Raw genomic sequence first — 20,395 nt, 5'->3', positions numbered from 1 at the left:
ATATTAACTTAAGTAAAGTTCTTTTTTTTGTTATCTTAAAATCTTATTTTAACTTATGGTTTTTTAAAAACTAAGCTATGCTAGATTTCACTGTACACACAACTATAACAGGTTTGAAAAAAGCTAAAAACCAGTTCAGAATATCAAAAACAATTATTATCAAAATCAAAGACGATTTAAGTATTTGGAGAATTATGTGTTCAAAGCAAACCTTGAATCTAAAAATATAATTATAATTAATAAAATTATATAGCAACAAAATATTTTTAAAATACTATAAATATCATAATAAGGAATAGACTTGTAAAAAATTTCTTTATTTCTACAATCAACTTTTTTTTAATTTGTGTTAATTCAGTCTTAAGTGTTGTTTATTAACTCTAAAGTTAATTAATCAATTGATAGAATAAAATGTTTTATATTATCCTTCATTTTACATATATATTTTTTTAACCATACAGTTTAAAGTATTTCTTAATGTTTAACTTTGTAATAGTTAGAGTCTATAGTGAATTTTATAGAAAAAAGACTATTACTTTATTTCAACCAATAATAACTTTTAACTTTTTAAGTTTTCATTAGATTTGCTTGTTAAGTGTTAAATAAAAACATGTATAACATAAATACTTAAATTTTATATTACATATATGTTGCCAGAAAATTTGTTAAATTAATGTAATTATTTTAAACTTAATCTAAAAGAGTCGTGAATAAAATTTTTAGAAAAAATTATTCAGCTCCAAATATGTTACTAAAATGAAGTTAATGAAATTTTATACACTTTTCCTATGTAAAACTTAAAAGTTTTAGAGTAACTATCAATACTAATCATAACTGGCAAAACATTTAAAAAGTATAAAAACTAAATAAGATATAACTCTTATTACACTCTTTGTGTTCTATATAAGACAATATAATTTTATGAAACATTTTTTTTTAATCTAATAATTAATTCACTCTACATGTATTGGACTAGCTAAGGTTTTTTATTTTATGGAAGAACAAGAAAAAATTAATGAAATCAATTTAAGCTATTGTATTAAATGCATTTATTTTTTGAATACAGTTACAGTCCTAAAAGTAAAAAACATAAATTATGGTAAGTTTTGAAAATTTGTTAAATTTAAGTTAGTTTTTAATATTTGTAGAAATGTAAAACTAAAATAAATCTTTATCAGCTAATTTAAGTGTACTGTAGTTTTAGATTGTATTTATTGTACTTTAAAAATAAAAACAAAGCTTCTGAGTTCTGACCATCTAAACAAATATTCTAAAAGAAACATATTCTAACAAAAATTAATAGTATATAAAACATATAGTCTTAAATAACTAGCTTATTATACTAGTAAACTGTGGATTAAAGAACCATAAAGTAAAACACCTGGGCCACTTTGGGAGGTCCTTTCCTTTGTTCAACTGAAGGATATTATAATAAAAACTTTAAATATAAAAATAAAATTTAAATAAACGAGGGAAACCATAGTTGCCAAAACTAATTCTAGCTGTTCATTTAAGCGTTTTTTTTTTTTTTGTTTGTTCTATTTTGTTATGATACTTAGTTCTAGTTTTCTCTAAAGGAATTTAGAAGCAAATGCAAAACTTATTACAGTTAACTTTTTTTCGTAATTTTGATAGAAATATTACTTCAATATGTCTTATGAACGACAAAAGTATGCCCAAAGTATATAGTCTTAAGACCTGGTGCACAAAAAAACCTTTCGGTAATCGAGTCGCACACCACGGATACCTTTTAACGTCTTGCTCAGGACGTACATTATCATGAGTACATTAATACTTGTTTATACCCTAAACAGTCATTCATTATTGAGCATATCAATTAAGTTCTAATGCCATTGGTCCGGCTCAGATTGTATAAAATCTTAAAATGTTTCTAATCTGTTTCTATTTGTTACTAAAGAGTTGCTTTTTACCGAATAGTATTTCATTTGTGTGAGTTACTTTCTGATGCTTTCAAACTTAAAGCTCAGTCGTGACAACAATAGTTACTCTTATTTGATGATTCAGCAAAAAACATTTTTTTGTTTTATTTTTAGTTTTTTTTTTTTTGATAAATTTTTAATATGTTTTGGTAAGGTGTTTGGGAATAAGGCTATGAATAAAAAAATATAAAGGTCTGATTAAATTTGCTGACTAAGTAGTTATGCAAATCAGACTGGGCTTTAGGTTTAATATCTCTTTCTGGTACAATTTCTATCAAAAAAACTGAATAAACAAATTGATTTAATTTTATAGTAATGTTAGTAGTTAGTACTGTGTTCAGTACTGTTGCCAATTTTTGAACTAATAAAAAATTTAGTATAATTTTTAATATAATATACAAATAATATAAAAATTTTGTCCTGGACATGACTTTAAATTGTACCCTGGTGTATGTCTCGATAACCGAAAGGTTTTTTCGTACACCAGGTCCTAGGACCAAATATTTGAGCTTTTTCATTCAACAAACAATTTATATACTAAAAGTTCAACCTAACTTTTGTGTCATTTTACATTGTGTATACATTTAAAGTTAAACGCTTAAGTCTAAAGTAAATGTATAAAATTCAAAATTTGTAAAATATTTGATAGTTTAAAATGATAAAAAAGAATCCTTAAACTTAAAGTTAAACTATTTTAATCTTTATTAATTGATTACAACAATTTAAAATGGCCGAGGTTATATATTAGGAAAAATTTTATGTAAAAATCTTATAAACCAAGTTTCGTTTTTTAGTTGAGTTTAAGTATACTGAAATTAAAATGTTTACGTTATAAAAAAATAAATTTAAGTACCACAAAATAAATAATAAAAATACGTTTTTTGAAATTCAATTACAACGAGTTATGTTTTCTATAAATAAACTAACTTAAATATTTATAAATACCGAGTAGTAAATACAAGATTGTTAAAAGTGTAAGCTTTAAATTTGGTAGATAAAACAAAAACTGCTAATTATGTTAAAACTTTTATATAAAAGAGCTAGTCGTACAGGGGTTGGCAACATGCAGACCTTGGTAAAAATCGGCTCGCAAAGCATAGATCGGCGGTTAGCGAGGTACTTTTTAGTAAATAAATTACCTTTTTGAGCACAGTAAAAAGCTTTTTTCAAACTTACAATTAGGTAAAATATCTAGTTACTAATTACTTGTGTTTTAGGGTGCACGACTATTCAAATTCGGACAATTTAAATTCCGACATTTCCAATTCTTAATAAATTATTGAAAGGGTAACAACTCAATAGGTTATATGTATTAAAAAAAAGTAAAAAAATCCTTACATAGGTCTAATTGATATTAAATTTTGTTTGCAAAATTTTAAACACTTTTTGAGATATGGCTAAAAAAAGTTTTAAATATAGGATTTTTTAGTGATTATTAAGTTTTTCTTTTAATATTTATTTCTTAATATTTAACTGTAATATATTTATTAAGTAAACGTACATACGCAGTTTTTTTTAAATATATATTACTTTTTGAGTTGTGGCCCTTTAAACATCTTTTTGAGAACTCGAACCGCGTAATTAAACTTTAAACTGTCGTAAAACTTTTTAAACTTTAATTATTTCGTAAACCTTATTTTATAACACTGTTTTTCTAAAGTAGTATTTTTATTTTGATTACAACAAACGAAAAAAAAAAAGAATTCGGCCTACGTAAAACCTTTTTTATTAAAAACCGCCTGCAAACAGCTTTTTACTAAGAAAAATGACCTGCGTCTTTTACAAGGCTGTAGAACCTTGTACTAGTCGAAACTTTAAAGGATTTAAACAATTAATAGTATACTTTGTATTTTTTCTACGTACAATTTTTATTTCGTCTCGTATTTGAACTAATTAATTATTTAAGTTTATTGATAATCATAATTATATAATTTGACAACATAATGATTGATTGGTACTATATTGATTATTAATAACTTAGTTATAAAAACATGCTTAACTGTTTGAAAAAATGTTAGTGACTAATTATCTTGATAAGTTACTCAATTTATAATTATTTTCAATTCTTCATTGATTATTTTCAGTCAATTTAGAATATTAAAAGTTTAAATTAAGCAAGCCTTTAGTAAGCTTTTAAAACTTAGATTTAAGAACTTGATAAATTAGTTTTGTTAAACAATATTTGTATTTATAGTATTTGTGTTCTAATAAAATTTGATAAACATGAAAAAATGCTTATGGGTGTTGCTTATCCTGATAAATTTGGGTCAAAAACAAGTGAGTTTTCTTCACTTTATTTGTCATACTTGAAATATAGTGATCTGCATAATAAATTGATTTAGGTTGTAGTAAGATCAATAGAAAAACTATAATGACTTTAAAGATTTTTTATTTTAACTTAATTGTTATTTTTAATTAGGTTAAGTCTGAGAAGGTTTCTGAAAAATGTACATCCGAATCCTTTTTGATCACATTTTTTCCTAAAGTAGAAGATAATTTTACGAAATACGGAAAATTTACAATGATAGCAAAACCAGACAACTTCCAATTAGACAAGGTAAATACACTGAATTTTATTAGTTTTTTTTTTAATTTTTAACTGCTATTACAGCTATTTAGTAAAGTCCTAACTGGTTTATTAATATCATGTGGATTTTAAAGTTATTTAATCAATTTAACTATTCTTTTTTTTATTGATTGAATATAAGAAGCTTTCTGATAAATGTACCTTCGAATCTTGTCTGTTCACATTTTTTCCTAAAGTAGAAGATAATTTTGTGAAAAACGGAAAATTCACAATAATAGCAAAACCAGACAGCTTTCAACTAGACAAGGTGAATATTCTAAATTTTATTTGCTTTTTCCTAACTTTTAATTGTTATATTATAACTATTTAGTAAAACCTAACTGGTTTATTAATATCAAGTAGATTTTAAAGTTATTTAATCAATTTAACTATTCTTTTTTATTAGGTTGAGTATAAGAAGCTTTCTGATAACTGTACCTCCGAATCCTGTCTGATCACATTTTTTCCTAAAGTAGAAGAAAATTTTATGAAATGCGGAAAATTTACAATGATAGCAAAACCAGACAACTTCCAACTAGACAAGGTAAATACTCTAAATTTATTAGTTTTTTCCTAACTTTTTACTGTTATATTATAACTATTTAGTAAAATCCTAACTGGTTTGTTAATATCATAAAGATTTTAAAGTTATTTAATCAATTTAACGATTCTTTTTTATTAGGTTGAGTATAAGAAGCTTTCTGATAATTGTACCTCCGAATCCTGTCTGATCACATTTTTTCCTAAAGTAGAAAATAATTTTACGAAATACGGAAAATTCACAATAATAGCAAAACCAGACAGCTTTCAACTAGACAAGGTGAATATTCTAAATTTTATTTGCTTTTTCCTAACTTTTAATTGTTATATTATAACTATTTAGTAAAACCTAACTGGTTTATTAATATCAAGTAGATTTTAAAGTTATTTAATCAATTTAACTATTCTTTTTTATTAGGTTGAGTATAAGAAGCTTTCTGATAATTGTACCTCCGAATCCTGTCTGATCACATCTTTTCCTGAAGTAGAAGAAAATTTTATGAAATACGGAAAATTTACAATGATAGCAAAACCAGACAACTTCCAACTAGACAAGGTAAATACTCTAAATTTTATTAGTTTTTTCCTAACTTTTAGCTGTTATATTATAACTATTTAGTAAAATCCTAACTGGTTTATTAATATCAAGTAGGTTTTAAAGTTATTTAATCAATTTAACTATTCTTTTTTTATTAGGTTGAGTATAAGAAGCTTTCTGATAATTGTACCTCCGAATCCTGTTTGATCACATTTTGTCCTAAAGTAGAAGAAAATTTTACGAAGTACGGAAAATTTACAATGATAGCAAAACCAGACAACTTCCAACTAGACAAGGTAAATACTCTAAATTTATTAGTTTTTCTTAATTTTTAACTGTTATTACAGCTATTTAGTAAAATCCTAACTAGTTTATTAATATCAAGTAGATTTTAAAGTTATTTAATCAATTTAACTATTCTTTTTTTATTAGGTTGAGTATAAGAAGCTTTCTGATAACTGTACCTTCGAATCCTGTCTGAACACATTTTTTCCTAAAGTAGAAGAAAATTTTATGAAATGCGGAAAATTTACAATGATAGCAAAACCAGACAACTTCCAACTAGACAAGGTAAATACTCTAAATTTATTAGTTTTTTCCTAATTTTTAACTGTTATATTATAACTATTTAGTAAAATCCTAACTGGGTTATTAATATCTAGTAGATTTTAAAGTTATTTAATCAATTTAACTATTCTTTTTTTTATTAGGTTGAATATAAGAAGCTTTCTGATAATTGTACCTCCGAATCTTGTCTGATCACATTTTGTCCTAAAGTAGAAGAAAATTTTATGAAATGCGGAAAATTTACAATGATAGCAAAACCAGACAACTTCCAACTAGACAAGGTAAATACTCTAAATTTATTAGTTTTTTCCTAATTCTAACTGTTATATTATAACTAATTAGTAAAATCCTAACTGGGTTATTAATATGAAGTAGTTTTAAAATTAATTAATCAATTTAACTATTCTTTTTTATTAGGTTGAGTATAAGAAGCTTTCTGATAATTCTACCTCCGAATCCTGTCTGATCACATTTTTTCCTGAAGTAGAAGAAAATTTTATGAAATACGGAAAATTTACAATGATAGCAAAACCAGACAACTTCCAACTAGACAAGGTAAATACTCTAAATTTTATTAGTTTTTTCCTAACTTTTAACTGTTATATTATAACTATTTAGTAAAATCCTAACTGGTTTATTAATATCAAGTAGGTTTTAAAGTTATTTAATCAATTTAACTATTCTTTTTTTATTAGGTTGAGTATAAGAAGCTTTCTGATAATTGTACCTCCGAATCCTGTCTGATCACATTTTGTCCTGAAGTAGAAGATAATTTTACGAAGTACGGAAAATTTACAATTATAGCAAAACCAGACAACTTCCAACTAGACAAGGTAAATACTCTAAATTTATTAGTTTTTTCCTAATTCTAACTGTTATATTATAACTAATTAGTAAAATCCTAACTGGGTTATTAATATGAAGTAGTTTTAAAATTAATTAATCAATTTAACTATTCTTTTTTATTAGGTTGAGTATAAGAAGCTTTCTGATAATTCTACCTCCGAATCCTGTCTGATCACATTTTTTCCTGAAGTAGAAGAAAATTTTATGAAATACGGAAAATTTACAATGATAGCAAAACCAGACAACTTCCAACTAGACAAGGTAAATACTCTAAATTTATTAGTTTTTTCCTAATTCTAACTGTTATATTATAACTAATTAGTAAAATCCTAACTGGGTTATTAATATGAAGTAGTTTTAAAATTAATTAATCAATTTAACTATTCTTTTTTATTAGGTTGAGTATAAGAAGCTTTCTGATAATTCTACCTCCGAATCCTGTCTGATCACATTTTTTCCTGAAGTAGAAGAAAATTTTATGAAATACGGAAAATTTACAATGATAGCAAAACCAGACAACTTCCAACTAGACAAGGTAAATACTCTAAATTTTATTAGTTTTTTCCTAACTTTTAACTGTTATATTATAACTATTTAGTAAAATCCTAACTGGTTTATTAATATCAAGTAGGTTTTAAAGTTATTTAATCAATTTAACTATTCTTTTTTTATTAGGTTGAGTATAAGAAGCTTTCTGATAATTGTACCTCCGAATCCTGTCTGATCACATTTTGTCCTGAAGTAGAAGATAATTTTACGAAGTACGGAAAATTTACAATTATAGCAAAACCAGACAACTTCCAACTAGACAAGGTAAATACTCTAAATTTATTAGTTTTTTCCTAATTCTAACTGTTATATTATAACTAATTAGTAAAATCCTAACTGGGTTATTAATATGAAGTAGTTTTAAAATTAATTAATCAATTTAACTATTCTTTTTTATTAGGTTGAATATAAGAAGCTTTCTGATAATTGTACCTCCGAATCTTGTCTGATCACATTTTGTCCTAAAGTAGAAGAAAATTTTATGAAATGCGGAAAATTTACAATGATAGCAAAACCAGACAACTTCCAACTAGACAAGGTAAATACTCTAAATTTATTAGTTTTTTCCTAATTCTAACTGTTATATTATAACTAATTAGTAAAATCCTAACTGGGTTATTAATATGAAGTAGTTTTAAAATTAATTAATCAATTTAACTATTCTTTTTTATTAGGTTGAGTATAAGAAGCTTTCTGATAATTCTACCTCCGAATCCTGTCTGATCACATTTTTTCCTGAAGTAGAAGAAAATTTTATGAAATACGGAAAATTTACAATGATAGCAAAACCAGACAACTTCCAACTAGACAAGGTAAATACTCTAAATTTTATTAGTTTTTTCCTAACTTTTAACTGTTATATTATAACTATTTAGTAAAATCCTAACTGGTTTATTAATATCAAGTAGGTTTTAAAGTTATTTAATCAATTTAACTATTCTTTTTTTATTAGGTTGAGTATAAGAAGCTTTCTGATAATTGTACCTCCGAATCCTGTCTGATCACATTTTGTCCTGAAGTAGAAGATAATTTTACGAAGTACGGAAAATTTACAATTATAGCAAAACCAGACAACTTCCAACTAAAAAGGGTGAATATTCTAAATTTTATTAGCTTTTTCCTAACTTGTTAAAAACTTTGATGATCCACAAATGTCTCATTGACTTCTTTTTAGTGTAATTATTCCTCCTAAACTCTTTAAACTTTACATTATATATATAATATGACAGTTTTATATGTTAGTTTTTCGTTTAGTACTAATTTCATTATAGAAAAACTGATCTTAGTCTAAAAGTCTATTAAATTGTTATAGTTATCATGTTTAGTATTAATTAATCTCTTTTTATTTTAGTATTTCGTTATTTTATGTTAGTACTTTTATAAAAGTATTTTAGATGAATTGTTTGATAATGTTATTTTTAGAGTACAGAACTTAGTTAAGTTTCATAAGTTGATCATTAATGTTTGATATTTTGAAAGTAAAAGTACTAGAATTTTAAGTCAAAGTAATTTTTTATCTAGGTTTAACTGTTTTTTAAATATTTTGATATGAAAATTTAAATCAAGCATACAATATCGCTGCTTTTAGTAGACTTTTAGATAGATTTTATGTATTATTGAACGAGCCAAAGTTTGTCAAATTCAAAATATGACCATGAACCTAGTTGTTTTGTTCGAAACTTCATACATTTGAAAACAAACATTTCCGACCATTAACTTTAACAAGGATAAGCTAATCTCAAACCTAATCGGTATTTCAGTGCAATTGCAGATTTTCCCAAACCTTCATGCAACTAGATTTAAACAACTGTGATATATGATTAACCTTAAGTGTTTCATCAAAATCTTTTAATTTATTTTTTTGCTTTTTACGGTAAAGCTGTTTATTATATCAGAATTATTTGTTGTTTTGTTTCTTTTATACGTGCAAAAATGTGTAATGAATCTTAATAAGTTTGTTTAAATTAAAAGGTAGTAGTTTAATTTTGTAATGTTAGTTAACTTCTGAATAATATATATATTTTCGAACAATTAACAATTTTTTAATGTTTTAGCTTGAAATATTAGGCTCGAGTATTTTTTAGTAAGTAAATTATTGTTTTTATAAGACTAATTAGTATTAATTCGATCCAGAGTTATAATAAATATATAGTTATGTATACTTAATAAAAATTAAAACAAAATTTCATACTTGAGAACCTTGGTAATTAATATATCGATTCAAAATTCTGAAATACACGATAAATTAGCACCCGGCCGGATCCAAATCTTTTTCAAATAAGCATACGTTCGGATCCGGATCTTTGTCTAAAATTAGTTTTTTGCCAGATCAGAATAATATTGTAAAATTAGGATCCAGATCTAAAAATAAATCCAGCTGAATCCGGTAGATCACTAATTCGAAATGCTCCGGCCCGCTGAGGACTTTTTTTTTTGGATCCGGCCCGTCAATTATTTACGTTGCCCACCCCTAGTATAGATCATACTAATATATTATAAACTTGTTAATTCTATCACAAAAAATAAAGTTCTCAACCACAAAGCTTAAATCCTACAAACCTTAAAAATCTATATATTTTTTCAAACCTTTAGGCCTCTTGCAGACGAACCCCCTGGTTTCGTAGCAGGGCACGTCGTTCCAGCTGCCGTCCCACGGGTACATCTCCACGCACTCCTCCCCGTCCTGGCCGTTCGGCTCCCCGTTCGCCCAGTTCGAGTACTGGTAAGGAGAACTGTCGCTCCACGTCCATCCCTCTGTATGTGACTCGTTTAGTTTGTATTAACTTTTTTATACTGGCAGTCCTATCCAGAAGCTGGACGCGGAACTTATTGCGGTCCAGGACTGCAGCGTCAAGCTTTCGTCGTCGCTGTGCACTGCCACCAGCTGGCGGGAGGACTGGTCGTTAAACAGGTAGCACTTGTCCTGGTTGTACGACGTTTGGTACCTGACCTGCGTGTGACGTGTGGGTTTAAATCGCGTTTTTTTCTTGTTTGTTCTCTATCTTTTTTTTTTTGAAACAATTTTTATGAGAAATAAATTTATAATAAAAAAAACTCGTTAATAAAATTTTCAGATAATTTTTGAATAATTAAGTCTTCTAGTCATATTTAAAAACTGGTCAAAAGCATACGTGCTCAAATTGAAAATTTGTTTGCTCTGATTTCTTTAAATGTTAGTTTGAAGTTGTACTTACCCATGACTGGTCGGTGCCGCACGCGGGGTTACGCCCCTTTTATATGGTTCCGTGGGCGGTGCTAACGGTGACTTGCCCTTTGCTATTTTGCAAATCCAGTTTCGTTTGCTTTGACATTCAATGTCGTTCCAACTGTTAAGATCACATTGAATGATATAAACTGTAGATGTTTGTAATAATTTAAAATTGTTTATTAAAGTTTGGGCGAATTCGGATGGCTTTTTTGCTCTTTTTTTTAAATATTTTCTCTCTATATTTTTTCAAAGATGTTCGTCGAAAATGAACGTCTTTTTTTTACCGAATTTTTTTTGGCTACCTACAGAATAACTTAACAAACATTAGTTCATCCACATTGTTTCCATTAAAGTATTTCGTATTTAAAAATAAATATTTATAAGATCCTTTTATCAAGCAGTATTTTCATTTTATGTGAGTTAGTTTTATGTAACTTTTACAAACAAAAGTTAACTGCTATAAATCAGCTTACCTTTCAACGCCTGCGTAAAATTGTCCTTCAATGCAGTTTTCAGTTCCTTCAAAGTTATTGGGCTCCCCGTCTCCCCAACTATAGTAATATGTTGGAGATCCTAAAAAAAAAGTTAAATTTTTAATAATCTAAAACTATAACTTTTACTTTAAGTTGGAATTACAAACCACAAAAAACATGTTGTATGACGAAAATTAGTAAACAAAAGTAATTATCTTTGACTTTTTTATCCGTAAAATTTAAAAATTAACTTGTTAGTTTGTGGCAGCTATGATCATAAGTTAAAATTTGTTTTTGAGTTATTGTTGTGACAAGTTAAATTTTGTAATAACCTATAAAAAGTATAGTAAACTTTTTAAAATATCTTTCATAAATTCTTATAAAAACCTTTATTAAACTCTATAAGTTTATAAAGTTATATTCATTTAAAAAATTTATCACAAACAACTTAAAGTCAGCGTCAGGCTGTTGATTATGAAGCCTAATGATATATATGTATATATAAGCATCTGCTTACGTAAAACTTATGTAATCTTTAAAACCGCTCTAATTATTTTTAAATCCTTAAAACAACAGTCTGACCATGTACATACTAACCAATAAGTATTTTTTCTATCAGGTTATTTATAAAATATTCAAAAATATTCAAAATATCCCGAATTCCATTTAAATGCACAAAAATAACTGACCGTCGGACCACTGGTATCCGTCTTTGGGGACCAGGTTGTTCAGCCCCATCCAGAAGTACACGAAAGAGTTGACGGTGACCCGCTGCACGGCCTGTATCACGCTCGCCTGCTCCTCCTGCGAGTGCACCGACACCAGGTCCGCCCCCAAGTGGCGACAGTAGTCCACGCTTTCCTGCCACGTCTTCCGGTCAGCGTCGTCCAGAGACTCCATCACCTGATAGTTGAAATATTACAAAGTTATTTTCGATGTTTTAAATAAAATAGAATGTTTATACTCTTGAGCAGTTAGTGTCGATACAAAACGTATTTCAGAATGGCCGTAGTTGAAGATTTGTATAAATTTCCAAGTATTTGATAATTAAATTTAAATTTTCAAACTTTTAGAAGTCTCATGATATTGATTAGAAATAAACAAAATTGACTTCACCAAACGGATGCTGTCTTTAAAAGCAATAATAAAAGCAACAGAAATTTCTAAACAAACAGCTACTCAAACTCTACAGCAAGTAAAAATTCAAAAAATATTGTTCAGAACATTATCGCACCATGTAGCAGTAGGATGAAGTGGAATCGCTCAGCCAGCCATCCGGGCAACTCAATGAGGGATCCGGGGTGGTGTAGGAAGGTTGCGGGTATCCAACCCTCGGTTTCTCGCATACAAAGTGGTAGTCGTTCACACAAAAGTCCACGTTCCACTTACCTGTTAGTAGTGTATCGATCTTATAAGTTAAAGTATCCGTACCAAACAAAATAATAAAAAATAGATCATTGCTTCGTGGTTTGACAAACACATTATAAACCCTAACTATTGTTTTCTTTAACATAAATATTTAATAGCGCTTACACTTTGATAAAAATCACCAGCATAAGTCAAAAAATATGCATATTTTATTTAATCTTTGCTTATTGAAAAAAATTAATTGTTAATGCGGTAAAAAAAAATAATAATAATTGCATTTAAACTTCTTTAGTCAAATAATTAAAAATCATGACTTATGATCTTAATAATTTTTTAAAACTTACATGCAATTAAATTTCTACAAGTTTAAGTGGTAATTAAACTTAAAATACGCTTTCCAAACGAGCAAACCAACCGTTGATGGGGTCGAGGTAGGTGCAGGCAACAGCCCGCTTGTCGCTGCAGTACATCCAGAAACCGTTGTACTCCGCATCGGTGCTGCACCACGGCTCGTTCTGCCTGGCCGGAGACGGCACGTCGGTCGTGCACTCGTTGTACGTCACTCCCTTGTACGTGAACGGCAGCGCGCACTCGTACCTCGTTTCTGTTGAACATTTGTATGGTAAAATTTATTTTAAATAGCTTGAAAATTTATTTTATTCATATTGAAAGCATTAATTCATTAGCCCTCAAATTCTTCAAACTCGTACCTTTTTTATACAAAAGCAATTTTCAAGAAGTAAAATAATAAGTTGTTCGTTTTTTTTTACTCTAATTGTTAAGAAATTTTTGAGTTTATTACTATGCTAAAAGTAAAATATGTTTAATAAATCTAAAACTTCTGTAAATTCTTTTCCTAGTGTTTCTTTTCTTGAAAACGCACAATAAATGTTTTGTTTAATGTAAGAAATATTTACGTATAACCAAAATTTTCGCAATGGTTTATTCTGTTTAACTTTTGACTTCTACTTTTGAGCCACAAGTTTTAGACTTTTTTATAATAAAAATTGGTGCAACCGTCAAACTATGGAACAAATCTAACGGGGCTGTCCAACATTCCAATTTGTGTAAGTTACCGGCTCCTTTGATTCCCATTCATAAACGATTTCAGCCATGTTGTCGTCTAAATTTCTTCCGGCGAACCCGATCCACGCCGTGTAGTTCAGACCTGGACGCAGTTTTGCGGACACCTGAATTTTTTTAACTTTTGGACACAACACGTTTTTTAATTACAAACAAGTACATAAAACAAAAAACTTTTGTTACGTACTTCTTACATTATTATTCGTTTACATGAAATTAAAAACCTTGGCTAATAGTCTATTTGAAAATTTCAATGATATACTTTGTAAAAAAAAATATGTTGTCAAAACAATTGTGTAACCTTTATTTTTGACTAATAAAACGCCGATATAATAAAAGCGTATGACAGCTTTCCAATAAATATATAAGCCTTTAATTCTTTATAGCGGATAAAGTAGTTAAAATTTTAAGGTTAAACAATACTTATAAGCAGAAACCAAATCGCAAATACAACTTCAACTAACAAGCGAGTTGACGAAGGCTTGCTCGTAACCGTCATTGATGCTGACCAGGTACGCTCCGTCTTTGTTCTCAGCGCAAATCTCCCTCGCATACCTGTATATGGTGTCGTCGGTGTTCACGTAGTAGCACGAAGACTCTGTTTGATATGTCCCATAAACATTTACGACTAAATACTAGATTATAGCGGATAGGAAGTTATTAAACTTTCTTAAAATTCAGTACACCAAAAACTATATAAAATAAGATTGTAGCATAACAATTAAGGCAATAAAAATCTTTAGGAAGTTTAAAACAAAATACTATCTATATGTTCAGAAAGACCAAACAAAACAACAACCGACCATAGGCCGACCAGCCGGGGTCGCAGCCTTCTTCCACGGGCAAGTCACCAGTTCCCGTGTCCTCCATCAGCTGCTTGGACTTCTTGCACATGTAGGGCAGCTGCTGGGTACACTTCTTGTCCGACCAGTACCCCTCCAAGCGGATAAATTTCACGCACTGCGGATCCTGACCATTTAATAAGTTTAGGTTGAGAAAAATAATATATTGCATTATAAGTAGTTTTTTTATGAAAGTTTTATGATAGATAAACTCTTAAAATTTTTTTATTATTTATTTTATTAGAAACAGTCTAAAAATTTGAGAAAACTAGATAATCATTTAAAACACAAATATTCATTTTATTATTTGTTGTGTTTATGTTCACAGTTATAAAGAATGGTTGACTAGTGTTTTGTTTCTAGTATAAATGCTTAACAGTTAAACGCTCTTAAGGCATTAGCTGATCACTGAGATAGATTTTTTTTTAAATCAAACAAAAATATCAACTAACTCCGCCATCTGGCTCGTTGAAAGACCATTTAGTATAAGATACAGGAGATCCGTCGACCCATTGGTAGTAGTTGTACTTGTCCAGATCATTCAACCTAATCCAAACATCTACATCTTCTAAATCTTCCCTGTCTGTTGGTAATAAATAATAGCTAATGTTTTTTTTTTGAAATTATACCAATAGCTTTAGAAAATAAAACTATGTTTGAACATTTACTGTTTTGAAATCAAATAAATTTTAGTCTTAAAAAACATAAATATGCGATAGTTACTACCTAAACCATTTAATATTCAATTGAGGTACAAACAATGTTTCCGAAAAACAAGCTCATGCAAAATGCTAAAGGTGCTTAGTTTAGAGCTTAAAAAAGATTTAAATTATCATCGAGTTATCAAAAATTCTATACATTTTATTGTTTCTGTTTTTCTAAAATCTTTTTTTAAGCAGCTGAAACAGATAGTAGATTCACACTTTCATTTATAACCCTTTTTTTAGTCAGTTAGTACAAAAGGACATCATCAAACCTTTTTTTTATTTACTTAAACTCAGCAACTATAGCTCGTTAACTACAACCGCAGAAGTTTTTATGAACTGACATATTAATCACGTTTTTTAATATATGTCTTTTAGTTAACGGTGTTTTGGTATAATCTACCTTCAGTTTTATTCCTCGCTAGTGAATGGTCTTATCAAGACAATATCCACCGGAGTAAGAAAACTGCAACTCTTACTAGTTTGCAGGTAATCAGTAGTAAACTCATTGACAGCAATTTTATTAACCATTTTACAATAAGCTTATTTACACTATAATTTAAAGGTTAATCAAACTTTTTTTTTTATAGAAATAAAACTTATCATTATTATTTCACATTTTTTTGTAAAAACCTGTCCTAACATTACAAGATATTTAAAAATGTTGACTTGCTAGCTTTGATAAGACTTTTTTGCCGTACTTAGACTTTAATTTTTCGAGCTTGATTTGATAAAAATACTTTTTAAATTTTAAAATAATTTTTATAAGTTTGATATTGTTTTAATGTCATAAAACTGGTGCATACCTGTTAAATTGTACTGAAAGACAAATTGATTAAGATATAACTTCTATTATTCAATTACAGTAAATAGAATACATTAAATCAGTTAAAGATTACTTTAAATTTTTTGTTGTTTAAATAAAAACTGTTTTATTTTTGGACTGATAAAAATAGTCTACAACGTTAAGTAGCTCAAATTTCTTAATATATGATTAAAATACTAAAAGTATAGACAGTAAAATGACAATATTAGATAAACAAACCAATTGAAAGCAATTATTGTTGTAGACAGCATTTCTTATAGAATCATAAAAACTAAAAGGCTTATTGCCAATAATCTTTGAAGTAAAACTCTTTTAAATATCAATTAAAGTTAACATTAAATCTAACAAAATTAAAGCAAGTAAGTTTGAAAACATTGATAAAAATAATTGTTCTATAATTAGTTTCTGAAACACAAAGTATAACTTTTTGATTTAACTAGCATAACATACATTTTTTTCCTCCTTAACGAATTTGGTAACCTTTTAAAATAACAGAAGTTATTAGTTACAAATTAAATAACATGGTTTTATTACAAATAAGTGCTTTAAGTCTTAATTAATAAATATTTATAATCGAGCATAGGCTATCAATATTTAAAAATTAATCAATTAATTAAGTTATCAGTAAGTTTTAAAGTTCTAGTGGTTGAAAAAATATAAGATATAGTCTTATAAAACTATATACAAAATATCTATTCAAAATCCGATGTTGTTACATTTTTTTAACTTCTCAGTAAAAGTACTTTATTTAAAAATATAAAAAAACACATTTTATTTATTCCCTAAATTTGTTTGAGATCTTTCGTAGTAAGTACTTACTACAAAAGATCTCAAATAAATTCAAGGAAAAAATGAAATGTGTTTTGTTATATTTTTCAAATAAGTTATGCACTAAAAAAAAGCTGTTCAAAAGTATTTTAGTAAGTTTGTTTTTTGTAAACTGACTGTGTACTTTATTACTTTAAACATTAACTTTAAAAACAATAACACCTGCAATCACTTCCCACCCGCGATCAAACCCAACTCGCGCACAATCTCCATTGAAAACTTTTTTTTTCTTTATTTATTCCTTTATTTTTGATAGGTTGTTTTGTTTATACTTATTGTTTATTTAGTTTTTACTATCACTGGTACCCCTAACCCTTACCCTTGGTCGGTAAGAAGTTATCGGATTTAACCGGGTGGGATTTGATCGCGGGTTGGAAATGAGCGGTTCCACAGAAGACAATGTATACAATTTATCTTTCTACAAAACCGCCATTCATTTTTTCGCTTGTTGTACTGCAGATTAATTCAGCGACTCAACAATTTATTAAACTATACGATAAGTACTATTAAAAAAGTAATAGCATGAACAAGTAATAAATTCAGAAATTATATATATAAGAAAAAAACATTTAAATGATGATATAACATTTTTTATAATTTTTAACAGAAAATAAAAACTTTCTCAAAAAAATTAATGCAAATTTGAATATGTAAAAAATTCTACGGTAAATGTTTAATTTGAAAATAAGTGAAATTTTTGTCTCAAGCTTTTTTTTTTTTTTTGATAGCTTAAAATGTTATTAACTTAAAGCAGGTAACAAAAAACTGTTTATTCATATAATTAAAAATACGTTATTTGTTAGTACATAGCGTAGATATCGTAGATAGCGATGTCCTGTACATGACGTTAAAAGGTGTCCAAGTGGTGTACGACTCGATAACCGAAAGGTTTTTTCGTGCACCAGGTCTTAGGACCAAGTATTTTGAACGTTCTTTTTTTGTCGTTCAATAAACAATATACCATGATAACTTTAGTAAACTTTAAAACAAATGACACTCATAACTAATGTTAATAGATATATGGGTGTTAAATAACAACTATTATTAGTATTTAAAAATGGTAACATTAAATTGTTTGGTTACACCGCCTAAGGCACAAAATACTGTTTATTTTAATTAAGTCACAGTCTCAAATTGTAAATTTTTACACTTTGGATCTTATCAGTCGAGCTATCTCTATAGACATAAATAACTTAGGAGCTTATTAGTTTAAGAAAATTTAAGTAGCCCGCGAAAGTCTATGTCGAAAATCCGGCCCATTATGTACAAAATGGTCCCAAGTTTAGTCTACTGACAAAAGACATTGTCCAACTGTATCAAAGAAAAAAGTATACAAATATTGATTGATTTAGGAACAAAAAATATTAACTTTAGATTATAAACAGTACACAAACAAAACAATTATAAATATTAGTGTGTAAAAAAGTACAATGCTAATTACTATGAATCGATCAATGAACATGCTTTTACTGATCCAGTAAGGTAGAAAAAAATTTAATTAAAAGCAAAAATAGTTTTTTTTTTAACTTTTATAGCTACCAAAACTTAGTTATAAACCAAGAATATATACATAGATTACAATGTGTAAAAGTACTGTAGATTTGTTTGTTCTTGGTGGTATAATTGTTTCTTCTAAAGAAACTTTTTATTATAACTTTAGTGCGATTGTATTTTTAAGATATATTCTTTGTTTTTTATTTTTTTTGATAGAAATGTTTTTTTACTTCAGTTTACTAAAATTGCTCTTACTTTAGAAATCAAAATCTGGCCGGATCTGTTTTTTTTAATTAGAATATGGCAGGATGTTAGCAAAAACATCCGGATTTAAATACTATATTTTGTTCAAAACTAGAATAGATGGTTTAAAGGTAGTCTGCTTTTTGATATCATAAATTAGACTGGGTTGAATAATTTGATTTACATACAATGAGTTATAATTGTTATTTTATTATACTTCTCTTAAACCAAATAGTTTCCAACAGAATTGAAAATGTTTTAATAAAACAAAAAGTCTCTGAGTCTGTTTTTTTGTTTTTTAAAAGAGTTTGAGACAGTTTCTTTTATGGTTTTTTTCATCAATTTCATTATATATTGTACAATAATATACATACGGATATTTTTTTCAATTTAGTTCCTGGTGGTTTAACTTCTTTAAAGTTTATTTTCAAAACTGATTATATTTAAAACAATTCTGAAAAAAGAAGTAGATAATTTACAAAACTATACTTGACGATACATACCGGCTATTCAATTAATTTTTAACTTTTTTCTAAAAGAGCGGTAGTAGCAAAAAGATCAATAGACCAGATATATCTTAAGTGAGAAGATTGTTTATGCAATACCGATTGTGCGTTATAGCAATAAACATAAACAATATTGTCACTTTTGAAAAGCCCTTTAAAGATAATTAAATTTCATACACCATTAAACAATAACATTTTTTACGTAACCTTATGTCTACTATCCTTTTACTTTTGATTTGCTAAAGAAGTATTTTTATTGTCACAACTTAAAAAAAAAAACATTTTACGTATATTAAATATTATACGGACAAAAACATACAAAAAATTCAGTAAAACATACAGTTTATTTAACTCAATAATTTATAAAAGTTAAAGTATAAACTTTAATTATGATGAAAATTTGTGGTATTGAACTTTTTTAACCATTAGTTAAGCCAATTAATGAACGAATTTTCAGAAACGTTATGATTTAAAAACTTTTTTTGTAAGAAAAAAAGATTCAACCTGTTGAATTTTATTTTAAAAGTAAACAATTTTTCGATTCATATCTTTGCTTAAAGTGTTTTCAAACCTACAAAATCTCAGTTACACAACATTAACTTATGACTCCTTGTTCTGTAAAAATTTAAAACAAATTAGAATTTTTTAATTTGTTTTAGAATATAAAAAAACCTAACTTATAAGAAAAAATATTATCAAGACACTTTTTTTTACTATAACACGCGTAAAAGTTATTTGTACATTGTAGTAATATGAAATTTTATTAGACTGAAACATATTGTTATATATACTTTTTCCAAATTTGTAATTTAATTACATCAGCTTAATTTGTAAGAGGAATGTTTACACGGTGTTTATAAAAAACTTAAAACAAACAGTACATACATTTTGGTGAATTTTTAATTAAAAGATATTTAGTCAATAAAATAAATACTTCAATACTGCACAGTGGGCTGGTAAGTGAAAGATTGCTTTTTTGGTGACTAAAAAAACTAGATCTATTCTGTTTAAAACTATGTTTAATTTTTTTTTTTGCTTGAATTATTTTATTAGCTATGTAACTATTTTATAAGTTAATTCCTATAGTTTTTACTGTTATCAGTTTTAAAATTACTTGAAACGCTACAGCTTATTTAAAATTTAAGACTTGCAACAACTACACAAAAATACTTGACCACTCATTTTACCGTTTTTGTTTAATAAAGTATAAGTTAAGATAACATTTTGTTATGTTGTTTTATTAAAATATTAAGTTTTTTTTTTCTGAAAAAAAA

The 20,395-nt window shown here is 27.2% G+C and overlaps 1 protein-coding gene across 1 annotated transcript; it reads right to left on the bottom strand.

Annotated features, from left to right (window-relative positions):
- Positions 1–9,264: 9,264 nt before the first annotated feature.
- Positions 9,265–15,755, bottom strand: LOC145828459 (macrophage mannose receptor 1-like). Its single transcript, XM_082936218.1, has 13 exons — positions 15,704–15,755; positions 14,973–15,103; positions 14,482–14,647; positions 14,143–14,276; positions 13,638–13,785; positions 13,011–13,199; positions 12,462–12,616; positions 11,917–12,130; positions 11,228–11,327; positions 10,773–10,872; positions 10,341–10,496; positions 10,133–10,298; positions 9,265–9,329 (listed from the first exon to the last, which is right to left on the bottom strand). The coding sequence occupies exons 1-13, from the start codon at positions 15,753–15,755 to the stop codon at positions 9,265–9,267; spliced, it is 1,776 nt and encodes a 591-aa protein (XP_082792344.1).
- Positions 15,756–20,395: the final 4,640 nt, after the last annotated feature.

This window comes from Thalia democratica, chromosome 2 (genome assembly GCF_965202585.1).
Source record: "Thalia democratica chromosome 2, ktThaDemo2.hap1.1, whole genome shotgun sequence".
Taxonomy (NCBI): Eukaryota; Metazoa; Chordata; class Thaliacea; order Salpida; family Salpidae; genus Thalia; species Thalia democratica.
This window is presented reverse-complemented; position numbering and strand designations above follow the sequence as displayed.

Coding starts and splice junctions, on each gene's coding strand:
- LOC145828459 (XM_082936218.1), bottom strand. CDS start 15,755: ATGGTTAATAAAATTGCTGTCAATGAGTTTACTACTGATTACCTGCAA. Junction 14,277..14,481: donor CCCCGGCTGGTCGGCCTATG/GTCGGTTGTTGT, acceptor CATATCAAACAG/AGTCTTCGTGCTACTACGTG. Junction 12,131..12,461: donor CTTCATCCTACTGCTACATG/GTGCGATAATGT, acceptor TTCAACTATCAG/GTGATGGAGTCTCTGGACGA.